We start from the raw sequence: 19,268 nt of genomic DNA on the forward strand, positions 1-19,268 counted from the left end.
AGCTTTTGGACAGCACTTCTTTTTTTAGCTGTAAGAAAAACCTGCACACAAACGCGGGCGCGCGCACCCACTCACACACACACACTTTCTCCCAGTGTAGGTCGGCATTGAGAAAATATTTTCGCATTCGGACGAGAAAGTTGGTGATTTAAATTTTCTGAGAAGATCCCCGCACAGCAAGAAACACCTTTGTTTTAATGATGGCCATCCAAAATCCTGTATCAGGTCCATGACACTCCCTCCCCTTTTTCTCACTAATATTAAACATGCTGCCCATCTTTGATCTTCCTTGATGTACTCTGTTGATCCTACCTGGTAAGGACCTAATAATTACCTAATCAGCATATCATGACAGTAGCATATGCTAATATTAATGCAACTGCGCACAAAAACAGTAATACATAAAATAAAGGAAATGCAGCCTCTTACATACAGCAGGATGATGTGTGGCATACAGAAACAGTAGCTTTTGAGCTCTTGCTGTTTCTATGATGAAAGCGCACATTCACACACGCAACCACAGAGATAACCAAACACTCATACCTCTGGGCACGATGAGACTGCAAAATTTGCACATAAAATATTCACACTAGTTATTAAGGAGCCCTACAGTGTAATATGTAATCAAAACTGTGGGAGTGCTTAGCATTTTTTGCCTTCCCGGAGCATTACCAGATTTGAAAATGAAGGGAACTGCAAGAAAAATTCGTAAGACCAACTGTTGATCAATCCATAACTTTTAAAATTGTAATCTAACACTTTTGTACTGTGCTACTGATCCACACAACATGCACAAACCTATGTGCACTACAAAACTGTGTCTAAAGTACAAAAGTGAAGGGATTTTCTCATATGCAAACTCAATTCACAGATTCTCCACCTCCAAAATGGTAACAGTGCTGACATGCAAGCAAGGAGGTCATTTAGGATGTGTGTGGGGGAGAGCCTAGACATCTTACAGCTCAATGAAATTAAGGTTCAAACCCCAAGGATGGATTATTGAGTCCCCTTGGCTAATAAAGTCCTAGGTTAATTTTAGAATTGATGAGATGTGGGAAGACATATACCTCAGATTATTTTTTTTAAATTAATTTTATGAGGTTTTAAATTGACACCTAGCTTTTGTTAGTGTATACAGTGATTGTGTTAACAAAATATGTCTAAAATAATTGCTATCCTTAGGGCACCACGGACATCAGGACCATAACAATGATGTCTGGATTCCATTTTGTGTCTGGCAACATCCTGTTTGCATGCCGTAAAAACTGAGTCACCATCCCTGTGTAATGAGTGAGAGTTTGAGCTCAGAAAGAGGATAAGATGTTAGTGTTATCCATCAAAGAGCTTTGGTGTAAGGTTTCATTGGGAAGAGATGGGACTGTTATAATGACTGAGTGTTGAGAAATGAGAGAGGTGTTTTCTAATTCTTTACTAAAATTTCTTTTTATAACCAAACCACTACTCTGTGTTAGCTAAGTGATCCTCCACTGTATAGAAAGTATTTTTCAATAGCTACTTTTTAACTGTCTTTTTATAGAAGTTTGGCTTAATAATCTCTCTAACCACTGTAAGCAAATTATTAAACAATTTTATTCCTTGGTAGCAATTGTCGCCCAGTAAAATAGACCATTTTTAAATTTTTTATCTCACTATTTTGTAATAGTTTTTATTGTGTCATTTGTCATAGTGTTTATCTGTGTTAAGTGTTATTGGTCTTTGTGTGGCATTTTTGATCAGTGTTGTATTTTAAATTCTATTCATTGTGTTTTTTGGTTATTCCTGTTCAGTTTTTAGAGCTTGTTGTGTTAATTTATTTGAACCACACTCCTCTTAATTTATTTGGTGTAAGTGCAACACTGATCGAGCAGCTTAACACCCTAAAGCAGCAGCAACAGCAACTGTGTATCAGCATCAAATGTCTGTTGAACCTTTACATTTTTCTTACACATTTTGTATACATTTCATTTCTTCAGTATCTCTTGCTGTTTGTCTGCTTTTATCCACTAATTTCTTTTATGCCAATAATTTTTATGTATCTTAATGGAACTTATATGAGGAAAAATCTATTCAGTTCTTGGGTTCTATTGATGGGCAGTGTGTTACACAAGCAGTGGTCATGATGTAAACAATATTGTGAGTTATATTTGTTTCTTAATTTTGTAGACTGACAGTGAAAAAGAGGAATCTGGAAAAACACTTGAAGAAAAAACCTATGTTTACCCTGCAGAAACACCTGATGGTTTGAACCTACTGAATGCATCATTCATTGTAAACCATACAGACCCATCTTTATTGCCAGCAAATACTGGAGTCTTGATGCATGGCAGTCAAGGAAGACCTTCTCCCAACAGTACTAACATTTTTAAAGATGCCATGTTAGTCAATATGCCTTCATCTGGCAGTGCTGAATCTTCTACCAGCACATCAGATATTTTGTGTAAGTAATCAACTTTGCTGTGATACTATGTAGTTATTTAAGAAATAAGCGATGGAACTTATCACTTAGTTGAGACATCAAGTTGTTGAAGGCACATAAATATGACTAAAAATGTTGATAAACTTTTGTACAATGCCCTCTTCCAAAGTTATCACACACACACACACACACACACACACACACACACACACACACACACACACACACACCTCTCTGCATGGCTACATAGTCCCAGCTAGCTAAATTGTACCAGAATTGCTGCTTCACTGGGGTGAGGGGTTCTATCCAGTGGAGTGGGTGAGAGATGAAAGGAAGTGGAGACAAGGAAGTAGAGCTGGAGAGAAGAGTGGCTTACCGCTAGGAAGGAGAAACTTTTGGTATCCTGAATAGGCTTGCAGTACCAGTGACTTCATTCTGGTGCGAGCAGGGAATGTTGCATGTGGCGCACGATAACATGGGTTTGTAGACTGTAAGGGGTAAGATAGAACATAGGAAAAGGAAGAGAGTGTGGCAGCATGCCCATGAAATCCACTACCACAGCACTTTTATTCAGCTCCAGCAGTGGCAAAGCGAAGCAAGCTTGCCACTGTAACCCACAGCCAGCTCCCCGGCCGGCAAATATTAACATGTTGGGCAGCTGTCAGCAGGGTCTCATCCACTTGCACCGTCTCTGCCATATACAATTTTTTCAAGTCATACCAGCTCCATGCCAGCGCACATTCAGTTGTCAGTGATAGGACTTTGTACTTGGACAGTTAATAGTAGTGTTAATATTTCTGCAACCTTGTCACTATTTGGCATGCAATTATCACCTGATGTAATTTTGTGTATGTAGTGGTTGTCAATAAAGAGTATGGGTACAGCAGAGAGGACTATAGGAATGCAGATTGAAAGAAGTTGGGGAGGGAGGGGGGGGGGAGGTGGAGTACTGGGAAAGGGTTACAGGTTGATGTGTGACAGAGGCCGGTGGAGATTGAGACCAGTAAACTGTGTGCTCCAAGGACAATTCCCATCTACATAATCTGGAGACGTTATTGCGAATGAGGGTGGGAGTCAATCCTATTCCCTGGGTTTGCTACCACTCCCTCCCAGCTCTTAGCCATCCTTCCCTCCAACCCTCCCTCGCTCTCCACACTTCCTTTTTTCCTTTACCTGCCCTACCATATAACACCTCTTATCCTTGCTGAACTACAGTACTGATAAAATATATATATAAATTATTTCTTAGGAAGTCCTTGGTGGAATATAAATAACGGAATAAGAAAATAAGAACACAATGTGGAGCTGAGGTACTGATATCACAAAAGACACACAACTAAAATAAAAATGTTGCAAATATTTCAGAACAGGTCCTTCTTCACAGAGAGAGAGATATATATATATATATATATTTGCAACATTTTTATTTTAGTTGTGTGTCTTTTGTGATATCAGTACCTCAGCTCCACATTGTGTTCTTATTTTCTTATTCCGTTATTTATATTCCACCAAGGACTTCCTAAGAAATAATTTATCCAGTGTGACAATCCCTATTTGATTAGACATTTTAGATGTCATGTAGCTCATTTATCATGGATCAGGAAATGCAACTAAAGACAAGCGATAAATGATAGAATGCCAATGCCATGGAGCCAGCTAAGTGTATCACTTTTAGTTTATCATGAAGTGCCTGTGACAAAGTGGTCACTTCTGATACATTATTGGGACATACTGTTCTCTCAGTACCATCAGCTTTGGCCTTGAGATAGGGACACTTTCCAGTTGCTTTGATAGCTTCAAGAGTTTTAACTTGAAGACTACTTTCGTGAAATATGGGAGCGTATGGCTTTGAATGTAATCGCGTGTTGACTGTGTCACCGACATGCTGTTCCATCATACATTCAGTTACATAAAGAAAACATAGTGTCTCGATGAATTTGTCTTTGGTTTTCCGTACAATGAGCACTCATCCTGTTGGAAAATGGCTCACCACCATGCAGCACATTTCTGCCTTATTCATATCCTCATCTCGATAAGAAGTCGAAGTTGCTAAATTTCCAGTATACATCATCATTAACTGTTTAGAATGGAACAGCTGGTATCCATGGAATGCATACAGCTTTACTGCAGTCAGTGCTACAATACCCCAGTATGTGGCTATATATTTGATCTTGAATGTGATGTATGTCACATCTTCCAAACAAGATACTTCAAGCCAAGGTACCTTTTTGTTGTGTGTGGCTTACTGTATGATCAAAAACATGTGTCAGTCTCTCCTTCCATTAGTCTGTAAATAATTGTCTAGGTTATGCAGATATGTATTCATATTTATATTCCGATTTTGCCCATGTCTTGGCTGTGAGATATCAATGCGCACTGCTCTCACAGCAGGTTGTACTTTGAGTGACATGCTTTCTTTCGATGTAGCTACTAAGGGCATGCTGAAAAGCAATGCTTCCAAATTTTTTATTCTGTTCTCAGTATTGGTTGAGGTGTTACATGTCATTCATATTACTTGGTCGACTTTCTTGCTTCAGTGATGGAAGTTGCACCCGTCTTCCACTAGAGGGCTACGAATTGTAGCATGTAATATGCCAGTGTGTAATGAATCTGTGTTAGTGTGTGACAAACAATGTTCTGTAATTGGGTTTCTAATCACAGAAAATGTGCATCCAATTCGAAATCATAGAAAAATGAAAGTTGTATACAGTGATGACTCCAGACCACAAATGAGAACTGCAACATATGAAACAATCTAATTTCTTGGGTCCACTGTCATCAATTATCCTCCATACCATCCCTACTGGCCCCATCCAATTTTAATCTGTTTTCAGACCTTGAAGAACACCTTCAAGGACTTTGATAGTGATGAGGCGGTGCAAGAAGAGGTGAGGTAATGGCTCTGTCAACAAAGTGAAACATTCTATAGTGACGGTACCAATGAGCAGGTCTCTCGGTGGGAGAAATGTGTTCATTGTCAGGGTGACTATGTCGAGAAATGAACATATAGACATGTAGATTAAAGATGTAGAATACCAATGAAGTTTGTTGTATTTAAAAAGCTTTAAGAGTTTTCACATAAAAAATTCTGAGGCATTACTTTTGAGGCATGCTCTCGTACTCCATGTTCAACTGCAGTGAGCTGCATTGCTTCCTGGTCGGGTCTGACCATAACAGTGGGATGTTTCTTATCTACCTTGTTCTTTTCCTGACCGTATTTTACCTGCAAGCTTAAAAATTTGTGAGAATAGTCTCACTCTCCCCTCACAAACCTGTGCAGCCAGTACACCCCGTTTTTTCACAATTTGTCAGTTATTTTTCTCTCTCTGTTTGAATTATAGGAGACACTCCTGGGACTCTTCAAACGATTTTGCATTTTAATTTCTCAAGCATTTTCTGGTTATCCTTTTCTGATTTTTCACACAAAGCTGATGATAATTTTGGAAGGATACCCTTTTGGGCAGATTATTAGATATATTTGACATCCCCTCATTTGGATCACCACTCTCCATAAGTGTGACTGAATTTTTGGAATATACAGGGTGAGTCTGGATGAAAGGTAAATGCTTGGAGGGGTAAGTATTGATGATTCTGAAGAAAAAAAAAAAACTTCAAATAAACATATGCTCTTTTGTTAACAGTATCCAATATATAGCTGTTTGAAAACCACCATTTTTTACTGACCATTTCAGTACGCACTTCTCACTTGTCGTTTATTGCTCACATAAAGGAATCATACGAATGAGAGCTCAGGTCAGAAACACAGCTGCTGTCTACAAGAGCAGTGAAATGCATCACAGTTGTCAATGGACTTTTTGAACATCTTTCCTGGGGAAATGTACACAGTTAAACAAAATGTTAGATCGCAGTGTTTCATATACTAGCACCTGTATTTGACCTGTTCATCATTGTCTTCATTAGTTTCCTCAGAAATGGTTAAGAACAGTACATATGTTCCTATGTCCTTTTTTTCCCAGAATCACTAATACTATAACCCCTCAAAGCATGTACCTTTGCTCCTGACTCACCCTGTATTCTGTATGCTCTACCTGACCTCAAAATTATGCAATAAACTAATCAAACAACTACTTGATCAGGTAACTAAAAACCAACATCGACAAAGCAGGCATGTGAAAACGTCCAGTGCTGATCACATCTACATCTACATCTACATCCGTACTCCAAAGCCACCTACATTGAAAGCCACCCTTCTATTCCAGTCTCGTATTGTTCATGGAAAGAAGAATTGTCGGTATCCCTCTGTGTGGGCTCTAATCTCTCTGATTTTATCCTCATGGTCTCTTCGCGAGATATACGTAGGAGGGAGCAATATACTGCTTTACTCCTCGGTGAAGTTACGTTCTCGAAACTTCAACAAAAGCCTGTACCGAGCTACTGAGCGTCTCTCCTGCAGAGTCTTCCACTGGAATTTATCTATCATCTCCGTAACACTTTCGCGATTACTAAATGATCCTGTAACAAAGCGCACTGCTCTCCGTTGGATCTTCTCTATCTCTTCTATCAACCCTCTCTGGTACGGATCCCACATTGCGGAGCAGTATTCAAGCAGTGGGCGAACAAGCGTACTGTAACCTACTTCCTTTGTTTTCGGATTGCATTTCCTTAGGATTCTTCCAATGAATCTCAGTCTGGCATCTGCTTTACCAACAATCAACTTTATATGATCATTCCATTTTAAATCACTCCTAATGCGTACTCCCAGATAATTTATGGAATTAACTGCTTCCAGTTGCTGACCTGCTATATTGTAGCTAAATGATAAGGGATCTTTCTTTCTATGTATTCACAGCACATTACACCTGTCTGCATTGAGATTCAATTGCCATTCCCTGCACCATGCGTCAATTCGCTGCAGATCCTCCTGCATTTCAGTACAATTCTCCACTGTTACAACCTCTCGATATACCACAGCATCATCCGCAAAAAGCCTCGGTGAACTTCCGATGTCATCCACAATGTCATTTATGTATATTGTGAATTGCAACGGTCCTACAACACTCACCTGCGGCACACCTGAAATCACTCTTACTTTGGAAAACTTCTCTGCATTGAGAATGACATGCTGCATTCTGTTATCTAGGAACTCTTCAATCCAATCACACAATTGGTCTGATAGTCCATATGCTCTTACTTTGTTCATTAAACGACTGTGGGGAACTGTATCAAACGCCTTGCAGAAGTCAAGAAACACGGCATCTACCTGGGAACCCGTGTCTATGGCCCTCTGAGTCTCATGGACGAATAGCGTGAGCTGGGTTTCACACGTTCATTTTTTTCGATTCCCATGCTGATTCCTACAGAGTAGATTTCTAGTCTCACTAGGGATTCCATCTGATCTGTGGTAGTAATCAAAGGCACCAGGACATCAGTGGACTATGTGAACATTATTGTGCACCACTTGCATCCCTTCACACTTGATGTCTTCTCTGGTGGTGATGACATATTACAGGAGGATAAGTGTCCGTATCACAGGGCAAGAATCATGCTAAAGTGCTTTGAGAAGATCATAGTGAACTCACATTGATGTCTTGGCCACCAAATTCGCCTGATCTTAAACCGATCGAACACATCTCACACACCATTAGGTGTCAGCACTGTGTCCAGAAACCACTAACTCATAATTTACAGGAATAGCGTGATTTATGCATATACATCTGGTGCCACACACCTCCGGAGACTGTCCAAGGACTTGCCGAGTCCATGCCATGGAACTGTGTTACGTTCAAAATGTCGACCATTACACTGATAAGCAGGTTATTGTAATATTTTGGCTCACCAGTGTAGGTGGCACATATAGAAAAATTAAAGTGACCTTTGGAGAAAAGAATAGTACCTGTGTGAATATCGACAGCTCAAATGGCAAATCAGTACTATGCAAAGAAGAGAAGACTGAAAGGTTGAAGGAATATATGGAAGGGCTATGTATACATGGGAAATGAACTTAAAGAACGTGAGATATTATAATGAAAGAAGATCTTGACAGAGCACTGAAAGATCTAATTCAAAACAAGGCACCTAGAGTAGACAATATTCCCATAGAATTATGGACATATTTGAGAGAGAGAACCATGAAGAATTGTTCTACCTGACATGCAAGATATATGTAACACAAAATATCCTCAGACTTAAAGAAGTATGTAATAATTCCAACTCCAAAAAAAGTAGGTGCTGACATGTGTGAACAGTACCAAATCATCAGTTTAATAAGTCCAAGTTGCAAAAGACTAACATGAATTATTTACAGAAGACTGGAAAAAGCTGACAGAATCTGACCTTGGGAAAGATCAGTTTAGGTTCTAGAGAAATGTAGGAACACACTAGGCAATATTATCTTAGAAAGATAAATAGAAGCCATGTAAACCTATGTTTGTAGTATTTGTAGATTTAGCAAAAGAGTTTTACTTCTTCAGTGGAATACATGTGTCGAAATTCTGAATGTAGTGAGGATAACGTATGGGAATCAAAGGTTGATATACAACTTGTACAGAAATCAGATTGCAGTTATGAGAGTCAAAGGATGTGAAGGAAATTCGGTAGTTGGGAAGGTATTGAGACGGGGTTGTAGCATATTCCCGAATTTATTCAAACTCTATTTCCCATCCCATCATCTCATTCTGTTTATTAGTGGTAGGTCCTTATGCATTCTCCAAAGTTAATTACCATGTTGGAACTTGTGTCAATCAGATTTTCTATTATTCAAGCTTATTCTTTAATTTTCTTATTGCATTGATGGCTTTATTGATGCTGTATCTTATTTTCTTCTTTATACCAAATGCAAACAAATTTAAAGACTAAAAAGAATTCTCAATTTTTAATATTGTTACTGTCTATTCTTCTTAATTTCCAATTTTTCAATTTAAAATTTGTATATATATTCACTGACTTGTTATTTTGACTAAGCTTTAGTTTTCTTCTGTTTTACTCAGTGTCTTCTCAAGACATAGATTTGGCTGTGCTCTTAGGAGATCTGGCAGCTGAAAGAAAAGTTGATGATGATAGCATTCTTGGTTCACAAAAAATTGATGAAGAGTCTGATGGAGAAGAAGAAGATGATGATGTACTTAGTCGATCAATGATGGAGAAAGTTGAATTTGGAACAGATGAAGATACTGGTAAGTATTTTGTTATGTACTGTCATTTAGTTTACTACTGTTCTGTGTTCTCAAAAGATTTAATAGACTTAATTAAAATAACTGATAGATGTATTATGAGACATTTAGTTTCATTATTTCCATAATTTCTAAGATTTGTATTCTGTGTGTGTGTGTGTGTGTGTGTGTGTGTGTGTGTGTGTGTGTGTGTGTGTTGTGGGTGCATGCACGCGTGAGGCAGCATGCACATTTTCATTCTCTCTTCATCTTATATTTTAATTACATAAAGCTTTTGTTGAATATTTTCAGGAAAAAAGACCAGTAAAAGTAGTGTACAGGACTCGAAACCAGAATTAGAAAATGAAGGAATACTGCTGGATTATTCTGCAGTTGCAAAGCAAGAGAAAGACAAAATAATTGATAATAACAAAACAGATTTTATTTTTGACAAGTATGTATTTTTTAATCATAGTACATCATTTAGTGTCCTTCGCAGTGAAGAACATTTGTCATAGTAATTGTAGATGTAAGTTACTAGACATTTCCTCTACACAGGCTCCAGCAGACATTAGACATTAGGGTGAAATTTGGTGTATATGTAGAAATGAGAAGCATTCTGTATGGGAGAGGATTCATTATTGACACAAGCCTGTGAGTCACATGGCACCTGATCCCAAACTTGTGAGCAGCTGCATTGTATTGTTTGTTTCACAACTTGTGCTCAGTGTGCAAATTTAGGGACAAAAGGAAACTTCTCAGGCTAAGTAAACTGAAACTTAAATGCAGTTCTAGTATAGCAATTTATCGCTGCACAAACTCTCTTGAATTGATAATTTGGTTGTGCTTGAACATCACAGAAGCTTATCAATCACAAGAACACCTTAATAGCAATTTGAATCACTTCACTTTTTTGGACTGCTAGTGGTAGCCAACACTTAATACCAAAAGCAGTTTTATTACATAAACACAAGCCAAACCACAGATGATGATGTACTCCTTCTTGGATAGAGAGCACTTCTCTGTTTGTATACACTGCAGAATTTTCTTAAGTCTCCAAACGTTTTGCTGACAAAAGTTACTAAAATTTTCAATAATTTGTAAACATTAAATTAAAAATACTGGCAGGAGATTGAAAATGAGCTTCTTTTGACATACTTGTTCCTGGTGCATTGTTTCATTGTGCTGGCACTACCTAGTGAAGTCCTCTATTTTCGTGTCGTTCTACAAAAGGAGTGCTTGTTACACATCTTCTCCTCTATGTCTTAGTTGGTGTGAAGCTTTACTGGCTTCTGTCATATTCAGATTTACCATGTGGTAAAACGCAATATACACATGTTGTATCATAATTAACAGCAAACACTGGAATGTGAAAATACAAAGTAATATAAGTATAAACATTGTAGTAAACATGAGGTTGCAAATGAGCCATTTACAAGATGACTGTGAATGTATGGTTGCAAGTCGCTGCTGACTTCTGTCACATGTTGTATCATAATTAACAGCAAACACTGGAATGTGAAAATACAAAGTAATATAAGTATAAACATTGTAGTAAACATGAGGTTGCAAATGAGCCATTTACAAGATGACTGTGAATGTATGGTTGCAAGTCGCTGCTGACTTCTGTTTGAAGTATTGCCATACTCAATACAAATGTATTTTAAATGTAAACTTTTCAATTACGTTCTCATCTAATTGGGCTCAAATTTCATTGATGGCCTACGTAACAAGAAATAAAATTCTGTTGCAGCACATTGCATGTTACATTTTACACTCATACATGTTAGAGTAGGTGTTCTGTGTGTCATCCATGCATTAGGATAAATACGACACTCTTTTTTGCATTGAATTACAAATTCTTTCACCCACCCACAGATCATTCATAAAGCTTAAGAAGACTGTGTAATTCAGTGCTTTGACATATAATGCATCTATATGTTCTAAAATGAATATGTCAAACAGTGCATGTATTTTGACCTGGAATTTTCCATGTGGGGTCATCTCAGAAGTGAAGTGTGCTGCAGTCCTGTTGATACAGCAATAGAATCATGTATAAACAAGGTAAATGGAGGGTGAGAAAGAAAATTGCTGTCAAACTTGGAATAAATCGGTGAAAAACAATCGGGAGAAGGCCCTGCAGTGTAGTGAACCATAAACAAAGTGTTATATGCAAATTTGGAAATAACTATGTACCCATCTACATGCACAGAAATCAGTACTAGAGAAGATGTAGGGGAAAAATATTGGTCAAAATATGTGGTGCAGATAAAGAAACAAGTGAACTAGTACATAGAGTAGAAAACAGATGACAGTTTGAACAAGGTAGATGACAACAAAGACTGACAAGGTTACATGTTATAATGTCATTAGGATTATTTTTCTTTTTTTAAAGACATTCATAGTTAAAAATAAAGAAATATAACTCTGGGAAGCCTAGCTAACAACATTTTTTGAATGCTATATTGCTCTTTTTTTAGAGACCACCACATTTATATCGTATCTGTAGTATTGCACAGCACATGAAGAACTACGTTTTCATAAAAAAAGGTACAGTTGCATCAACTGACAATAAAACTAAATAAAACCAAGGACCTCAACAAAAATAACAATGTCCTGCAGGGATGCATCATTTAGGTGTGTGGTAGACTAAATACTATCTACCTATACGATCAAACTTGTGCAGTAGACTTCATCCCGGTCTGCGCGTTAGAAAATGTTGAGTGTGATATCATTATTTTCAAAGTGTGGCACCTGTAAATTTGAATGGATGTTAGTAATTGAATTGCCTGTTTCATGAAGATGTGTGCTTGGAGCCGACCTTGAGCCTGAGTTGTTCCTATGTTCTCTAAAGCAGACCTCAAAGCTTCCCATTTGGTCCATATATCTGGAATCATCCGTGATTCAATACACACTTGCTGACTAAAAGTTTTCCCGCTTTGTCTCCTTCCTGTGCTTAAATTTTAGGCCATTATTCGTTGGTACAAAGACCAGCCTTATTAGAACTATTACCATTATAAGGTATCCTTGTATATTTACTATCACTATAAGGTGTGTTACGTGTTGGGACTAGCATAATTGGAGCACTAGATGATGCAGAGGTGCCCACATTATTACGCTATATTCATTTCCTGCAACACATTTCTGTTAATGCTGTTGATAAAGTCTCCATCATATCCATTAGAATATGCTATAAAGTGGATTATCCTAAATTTGTAGTCGTGAGCTTCATGTGACAAAGAGACACTGTGTAATCTATGAAGCAGTGCCCTGAAGGCTACCTTCTTGTACTACAAAGGGTGGTTAGAGGAGCTGTGAATTACTAGCTTCGAAGTAGTTGTCTTTCTTTAAATATCATAGCTGATTGTATTACCATTAATCCTGATGGACAAATGCAAAAAGGGAAGAAAACTGTCAATACTCTCTTCCATGGTGAGTTGGATATTATCATGTATTTTATTCAACTCCTCCCAGAAAATCAGTGCAATCCTGAAAGGAACCCTTGTGTAATAAAATATCATCCACATACCTAGCCCAAAAGACTATCGTACTGGAATGACTATTGAAGTTAACCATCATGTTCTGTTGGCTAGGCAGTATGAAAGTGGTGAGCCCATTGCCCCGAAAATTTAATGTAATTAAAACTTAAAACCAGCTGCAGCAGCTGAAGTACATCGTCAGTCTCGTCAGGTGATCTTCTACTGTGTTCCTTAAGATTCTCACTAACTTTGTGCTTTACCTGGTCTGTCAGGATACTTGTATACATATTTCTTATGTCGAAGGAAACAAATGAAGTTCCTTCAGGGCTGCTAAGTCAGATACTTTACTAATAAGTTCATTCCTATTCGCTATGCTGTGCTTTAGTGGATATTTAAAAATTTTTATCCAAATATTTGGCTGATAACAGGATCACTTGTTTCATTAATAATTGGGCAGAGAAGCATTTCTTTGTGATTCTTAAGAACTTCCCAAAATCTAGGGGTAGATGAGCTCATCTGAATTATGGTGTTCTTTTTATAGGGACCTGCAAAAACTTTTGTGTTCTTTATTGTTCTTCAATATGTGTCAGATGCTTAGATGTTAGGTTGAACCTAGATCTGTCTGTGTAGTTCTTCACATACTGTTTTCTGATATAAGTGGTGCTGGCTTTGATTTATCCACATGCACTACAAGAGCACCTAGTATCCTCGAGTGTTTTTTATTAATCTATTTTATGGTATTATCTTCTAAAGACCTTGTCGATTAGGGGCGGCCAAGATTTCATCTCATGGGCCATGCCTGGGCCTGAGTGCCAAAGCACTCACTGTACATTTTGGGTGACAGATGACAGTTTATTTCCAGTTATTGCATGCAGAGAAAATATATTCTCTGCTAGAATTGAACTGAAGAACTTTTACTTGGTACCTCTACTAGTTTCCTCCTAAATTGAAGGCTACTGGGATTGCCCAATTTCCAATGTCGATTCATAAATAGAGACAGATTGGCTCACTCTAAATTCTGTACTTTTCTTGAGGTAATTGATTTATTACATTTCCCTAATGTGATCTGTGTAATGATTACACATTAAGGAAATTGAACTAAAATCCTACTTATATTAAGTAATGGATGACTTTACATGCAGAAGAAATTTGTGCAGAGTTGATTTCCTTTTTTGCTTCTAGATTTTACTGTTCTGAAGACCCAGGAGCACTTATGCCCTTATCATACCAAACCCAAATTCAACACATCTTACTTTTAAGTGGGATGGAACCCAAATGGGGGGGGGTAGCCCAATAAAAACTGTGATATCACTTTAAAAGTGTCAATCTACTGTCTATGCATCATAGCAAATTTCCTTGTATGGTGCATCTGTAAGTACTACATCACAAATAATAAAAACCACATAAAAATGCTGCCAGTGGCAACAAGTAAAAGCACACTCGCTACTTAAGTGAAGAAGATTGGCAATCCAAGTACTCTATCACTGGTTAGGTTGCTTTTGACTTAGATAAAATTTTTGTTATGACATAATTATTAGTTTGTTGCTTCTGAAATGAGAACTTGATGAATATTACATTTCTCAAAACACAGCAACTAGGGAGCCACCAGGGGAGCTAATGCACATAAGTAGAAAATAGCATTGCTACCTTATTTACAATGAAATACTTACAGGTATGAACAAAAAAGCTGCACTGTGCAAAAAATAAAGCCAGTAGAGTTTATATTTTTAAATTAACTAAAATATTGTGCTCTATAGTGCTGTTTCAACTGGAGACTACAGTTTTCTCAGTTCTCCCTGACAGATGATATCCAGATCCCCTGATATTCATCATGTTCCATATGGGAGGGCTAATTGTAGCTGCAGTTTTTTGGATATAAAAACAAATGTTCCTTTAAGGTGGTCCTCATATGTATTTACACACACAAATGTGCAAATTTTTAGGCAAAACCAGTTATGCCATCATTCAGTTTCTCCTGTCACCTTTAGTGTATTCTTAATGTTGTTGTTGCTGTGTGCCTCTTCATTGATTGAAGATTTCCATTTCTGTGACAGTTTTACTAAAAATTTGCAAGGCAGATTTTATTGTTGAACCTGTCCAGAATGTGGATAGAAAAGAACTTTACCATTTAAAATGTGTGAAATATACGTCAAAATGATTATACCATTTACAGCTGTAATACTGTTGTGCAGAGTTCAAGCTATCACTTGCAGCCTCTATTTTGTTTGTTATATTCATAAGTAGACTTTCTCATACAAGGCTACTTTTAATTGTTTCAGCTCTGATAGTGGAGTGGACAGACTAAAAATTACTGAGTGTGTGGAGGCAAAAATGGATGTTGACTCTATTAGTAGCGATGTCATCCCAGAATTCACAAAAACAAGTGAAACCTCTAACAATGTTGTTTGCACTGCCAAGGATAATGACAAGAGTCTGGTAAAGAAGAATGGGCTTGAAACCCAAATGAAGCTACGCCCTCGAGCTGCTAGATCATCTCAAAAGATGCAGAAAATGAATGAAACATCTTGTAGTCATATTGACAGAATAAGAAAAGATCAGAAAGAAAGTGAGAAAAAGAATAGCTCTCAAACACATTGTAAACACTGTAATTTGGGTGGATCTTGCATTGGAAGAAGCAGGAAGAAAAATAGCAACTCACCATGTCAAGGAAGTATTAAAATTAAGCCATGTTATGTTAAATTGGAACCATTGCAGAATGTTATACAAGCTTTGGGAAGAACAAAAACACTGGAAGCACAACTTTCAGGAACTGTAAAAACAAGTGATTTAAATGCTGTTACTTCAGAGAAATTATGTAAATCCAAGAAGAGAAAGTGCAGTAGCAAAAAGTGGAAAGTCCCTTTCCTTGATGGAAATAATGACTCTGACGATTCTTATGGTTCAGTTGAAAGTGATGTTAGTATGCAAGAATATACAGCCACTTGGAATGAGAGAGATGTAAAGCAGATGCAGAAGAAGAAGAAAAGACGACGAAAGATAAAAGCCTTGAAAGCATTTCCTACAACAGAGACCATTGAATTGCAACAGAAGTCTTTATCTGTTGCTGATAAAATGTTTGAATCTCAAATTAAAACTAAAAATGAAATGTCTTGTACATCATCTGTTGTTACGTCAAAGGAAACATGCGTAACAGCTAATGTCAAGTCATCTGCCGTGGTTACCGAAGAACGTGATGATGCTCCTCAGCTCCCAAAGAAAACCAAGGGAAAACAATGTGAAGATCAGTCTAGTCCTGGTAAATCTCAGAAGAGGGGCTCATATAAAGCTTTAAATATACTTTTGCAGAAATCTCCAAAGAAGGAATTTCATTCCATAAACCTTCAAAGAACATCTCAAGAAGTGCAGACAGCTGTAGATCACTGTGAAAGTAAAAATAATATTTCATACACAAACAAAAACAAAATGGCAATTGATGCACCTGAAGACTCATCAAATGCTACTGGAAATCTTTTACGGTTGAACTGTGACTCCAAACAGAAAGAAAAACTCAAAGATGCCACTACAGCTGGTGAGTGAAAGATTTCATCTATCCACATTGCACAAATTATCAAAAGAATATAGTCTGTAGTGACAGCTGAAAGTGATTATTGTGTATGTTCTCTAAACTGAGATGCTTTGTTGTCATGCTAAGACAAAAATTATTTCGTTTTATAGTAACTCCTGATGTCAGTCCATGGCTTATTATTATTAATATTATTATTATTATTATTATTATTATTATTATTATTATTATTATTGGTTTGGCCTATGGAGGACCACATGAAATAAATAACACGTCTTTTCTCTTTGCTTTCCTTCCAGCAGTTTTTTCATTCTTTCTCTAAGCTGTTCTTTTCTCTCTTCTGTCCATATTGCTCCTGTCTTTTCCTTTATTTTCCCATGGAAGCTGTTGAAACTTTTAATTTTGCTCCAAACTTTTCTCTTTTTCTTATTTCTTCCACCTTTATTTCCATTTCCCTCGGGTCTGCTTTAACTTCTTGGATCTACATCATTGATGTTCTTGGTTTTCTGTCAAAAAAGTTAAAAATTCTTTTTGTTTTTCTTTTCTCGTCTAACCTTTTTAGGTGTCCATAGAATACAATTAGTCTCTTTCTTATTGTGTCTAATAGTCATATTATTCTTTCATAAACTTCTTTGTTACTTCTAAATTTTCATTTTGAATTATATTTTGGGCATGTATTACATTTGCAATGTGGCTGCTGAGTTAGATATACGGCTTGAGAGTGCTCTTGAAACTTTAATGAAAGTCGCGGAAGTGAATAGTTATCTGAAACAAGACATTAAGGCTGGCATACACTAAGCAGTGAATCTCATTAGAATATGTTTTGTATCAGTTAAAGAGGTGCTAAATGACAATATAAAGGGAAATAGCACACCACAGAGTGAGGTTAGGGAATGCCAAATGAACGTAAAACATAAGGAAGGGGAGAGCCACCATGCAGGACAAGTGCCACCACCTGTTGGCAGAATGTTCAAAACTACAAGCAGCAACCAGCACCAAGTGACAACAGCTGAACTGGAGCTGAATAGAAACCACACACTTGTGCTGAGAGCCAGTTGGACCAATCTAACGAATGAGGCTCTGCAGCCGTCAGCTGCGGGAGGAATGTGGGGAACCGTAAGACTGCATCAGTACACTCCTGGCATACTGGGGCCAGACAGGCAAGGTATCTCACTTAAAAACTACAGCCTAGCAATGGTGACCCATGGAAACCATAACACACTGATAACCAAAGAAATTGAGGATAAAATGGCGGAGAGAATCAACCTATGGCTACAAGCCATGATAGAAGAAATCTCAAATAATATTTTGAACAATAAAAGAAGAAATAAAAAACCAATGCTTGTAGCAGGAACCCAACCAAATTCAAAGTGAACGGAGGAGAAATCATGAAATAGGGAATATCCAGAACCAGTAGAAGAGAGGAAATGAGAAAGGAGAAGAAAAAATCATAACATGAAGATCAAGAGGAGGGATCTGCTGCTGTACTACTCAGAAGTAGCAAGGAGACCAAGAAACAGAGAACAGGAAATAAAGAGAAGAAAGTCAGTGGAGCTAAAACAGGCTGAACAAAAAATGTGGCTCTATGTGGGTAAACTACACCAAAATCTGAGACAGGAAGATGTAACAAAGTTTCTCAAGGAAAACGGAACCTCAGGAGAAATCTTCTATGACCAGCTTCAAACTAAAGGCACAAATAAAGCATTCAGAATAAGATTATCTATCCAACACAGCCACGTGGAGTGGCCACACAGTTTGAGGTGCCATGTCACAGATTGGATTCAGAATAAGATTATCTATCCAACACAGCCACGTGGAGTGGCCACACAGTTTGAGGTGCCATGTCACAGATTGGTTCGAGTCCTCCCTCGGGCGTGGGTGTGTATTGTTCTTAGCTTAAGTTAGTTTAAGTACTGTGTAAGTCTAGGGACCACTGACCTCAGCAGTTGTGTCCCTTAGGGATTCACACACATTTGAACATTTATCCAACCCAGAGAAGACAGCACCCGATTTCTGGTCGGAGGTATATTTTCTATCAACAAATGCACAACTCACACAGCAACAGTAATGACAGAGATTACACCTGAATAAAGACATGGAACATAGAGGGACTGAAGTCCATCATCGCCATGACGCTGATGTTCATCTACCAAAAGAACGACATATTGTTCTGCACAGAAACATTCAGCACAAAAGACATAAGTATCAGGAAATTCTACAGAATTCACTCTTCAGCCAAGAAAGGAGACAGAGAACACCCCACAGGGAGGCTAAGGTGTTTTATAAAACTGCATCTGCAACTGTAATCGATCATACAGATAATACCCTTACAGTAGTCACTGCTAAAATTAATATAATAGGCACATACTTCACACCCAATAGCGAACCAAAGAGTATCATCAAAAAGCTAGGAAAGGCACTAGAGAATATAGAAGATAGCAGGCCAACTATTCTAGAAGGTGATCTAAATTGTTGCATAGACAAATGGAACTCAAAACTACAAATGGTCACAGATTTTCTCATGAACTACCAACTGAGACTGTTAAATCCTGAGGAGGAATACACATATATGGCACCAAATGGGAGGAGTCCAATGGACTTGGTCTTCACAAATGCTCATGGTCATGCGACGGGTGACAGTAGTAAAAGTCTGAATCAAGAAACACCTTCCAATAGTTACTAAAGTCAAATTAAGCAAATGAACACAGGGACATGAAGGTAAAAACCTTAAACCACAAGTT

At 37.7% G+C, this 19,268-nt stretch overlaps 1 protein-coding gene across 1 annotated transcript in view; it reads left to right on the forward strand.

Moving 5' to 3' along the window:
* Positions 1 to 19,268, forward strand: part of LOC124556559 (DNA polymerase zeta catalytic subunit) — a 223,577-nt gene that overhangs the window by 57,002 nt on the left and 147,307 nt on the right. The window contains exons 8-11 of the mRNA XM_047130515.1: positions 2,164 to 2,437; positions 9,364 to 9,549; positions 9,838 to 9,979; positions 15,284 to 16,533. Of these exons, the coding sequence (XP_046986471.1) occupies positions 2,164 to 2,437; positions 9,364 to 9,549; positions 9,838 to 9,979; positions 15,284 to 16,533 (1,852 nt within the window). The remainder of the gene's footprint in view (positions 1 to 2,163; positions 2,438 to 9,363; positions 9,550 to 9,837; positions 9,980 to 15,283; positions 16,534 to 19,268) is intronic.

The sequence above is a fragment of the Schistocerca americana genome, chromosome X, assembly GCF_021461395.2.
Source record: "Schistocerca americana isolate TAMUIC-IGC-003095 chromosome X, iqSchAmer2.1, whole genome shotgun sequence".
NCBI lineage: Eukaryota > Metazoa > Arthropoda > Insecta > Orthoptera > Acrididae > Schistocerca > Schistocerca americana.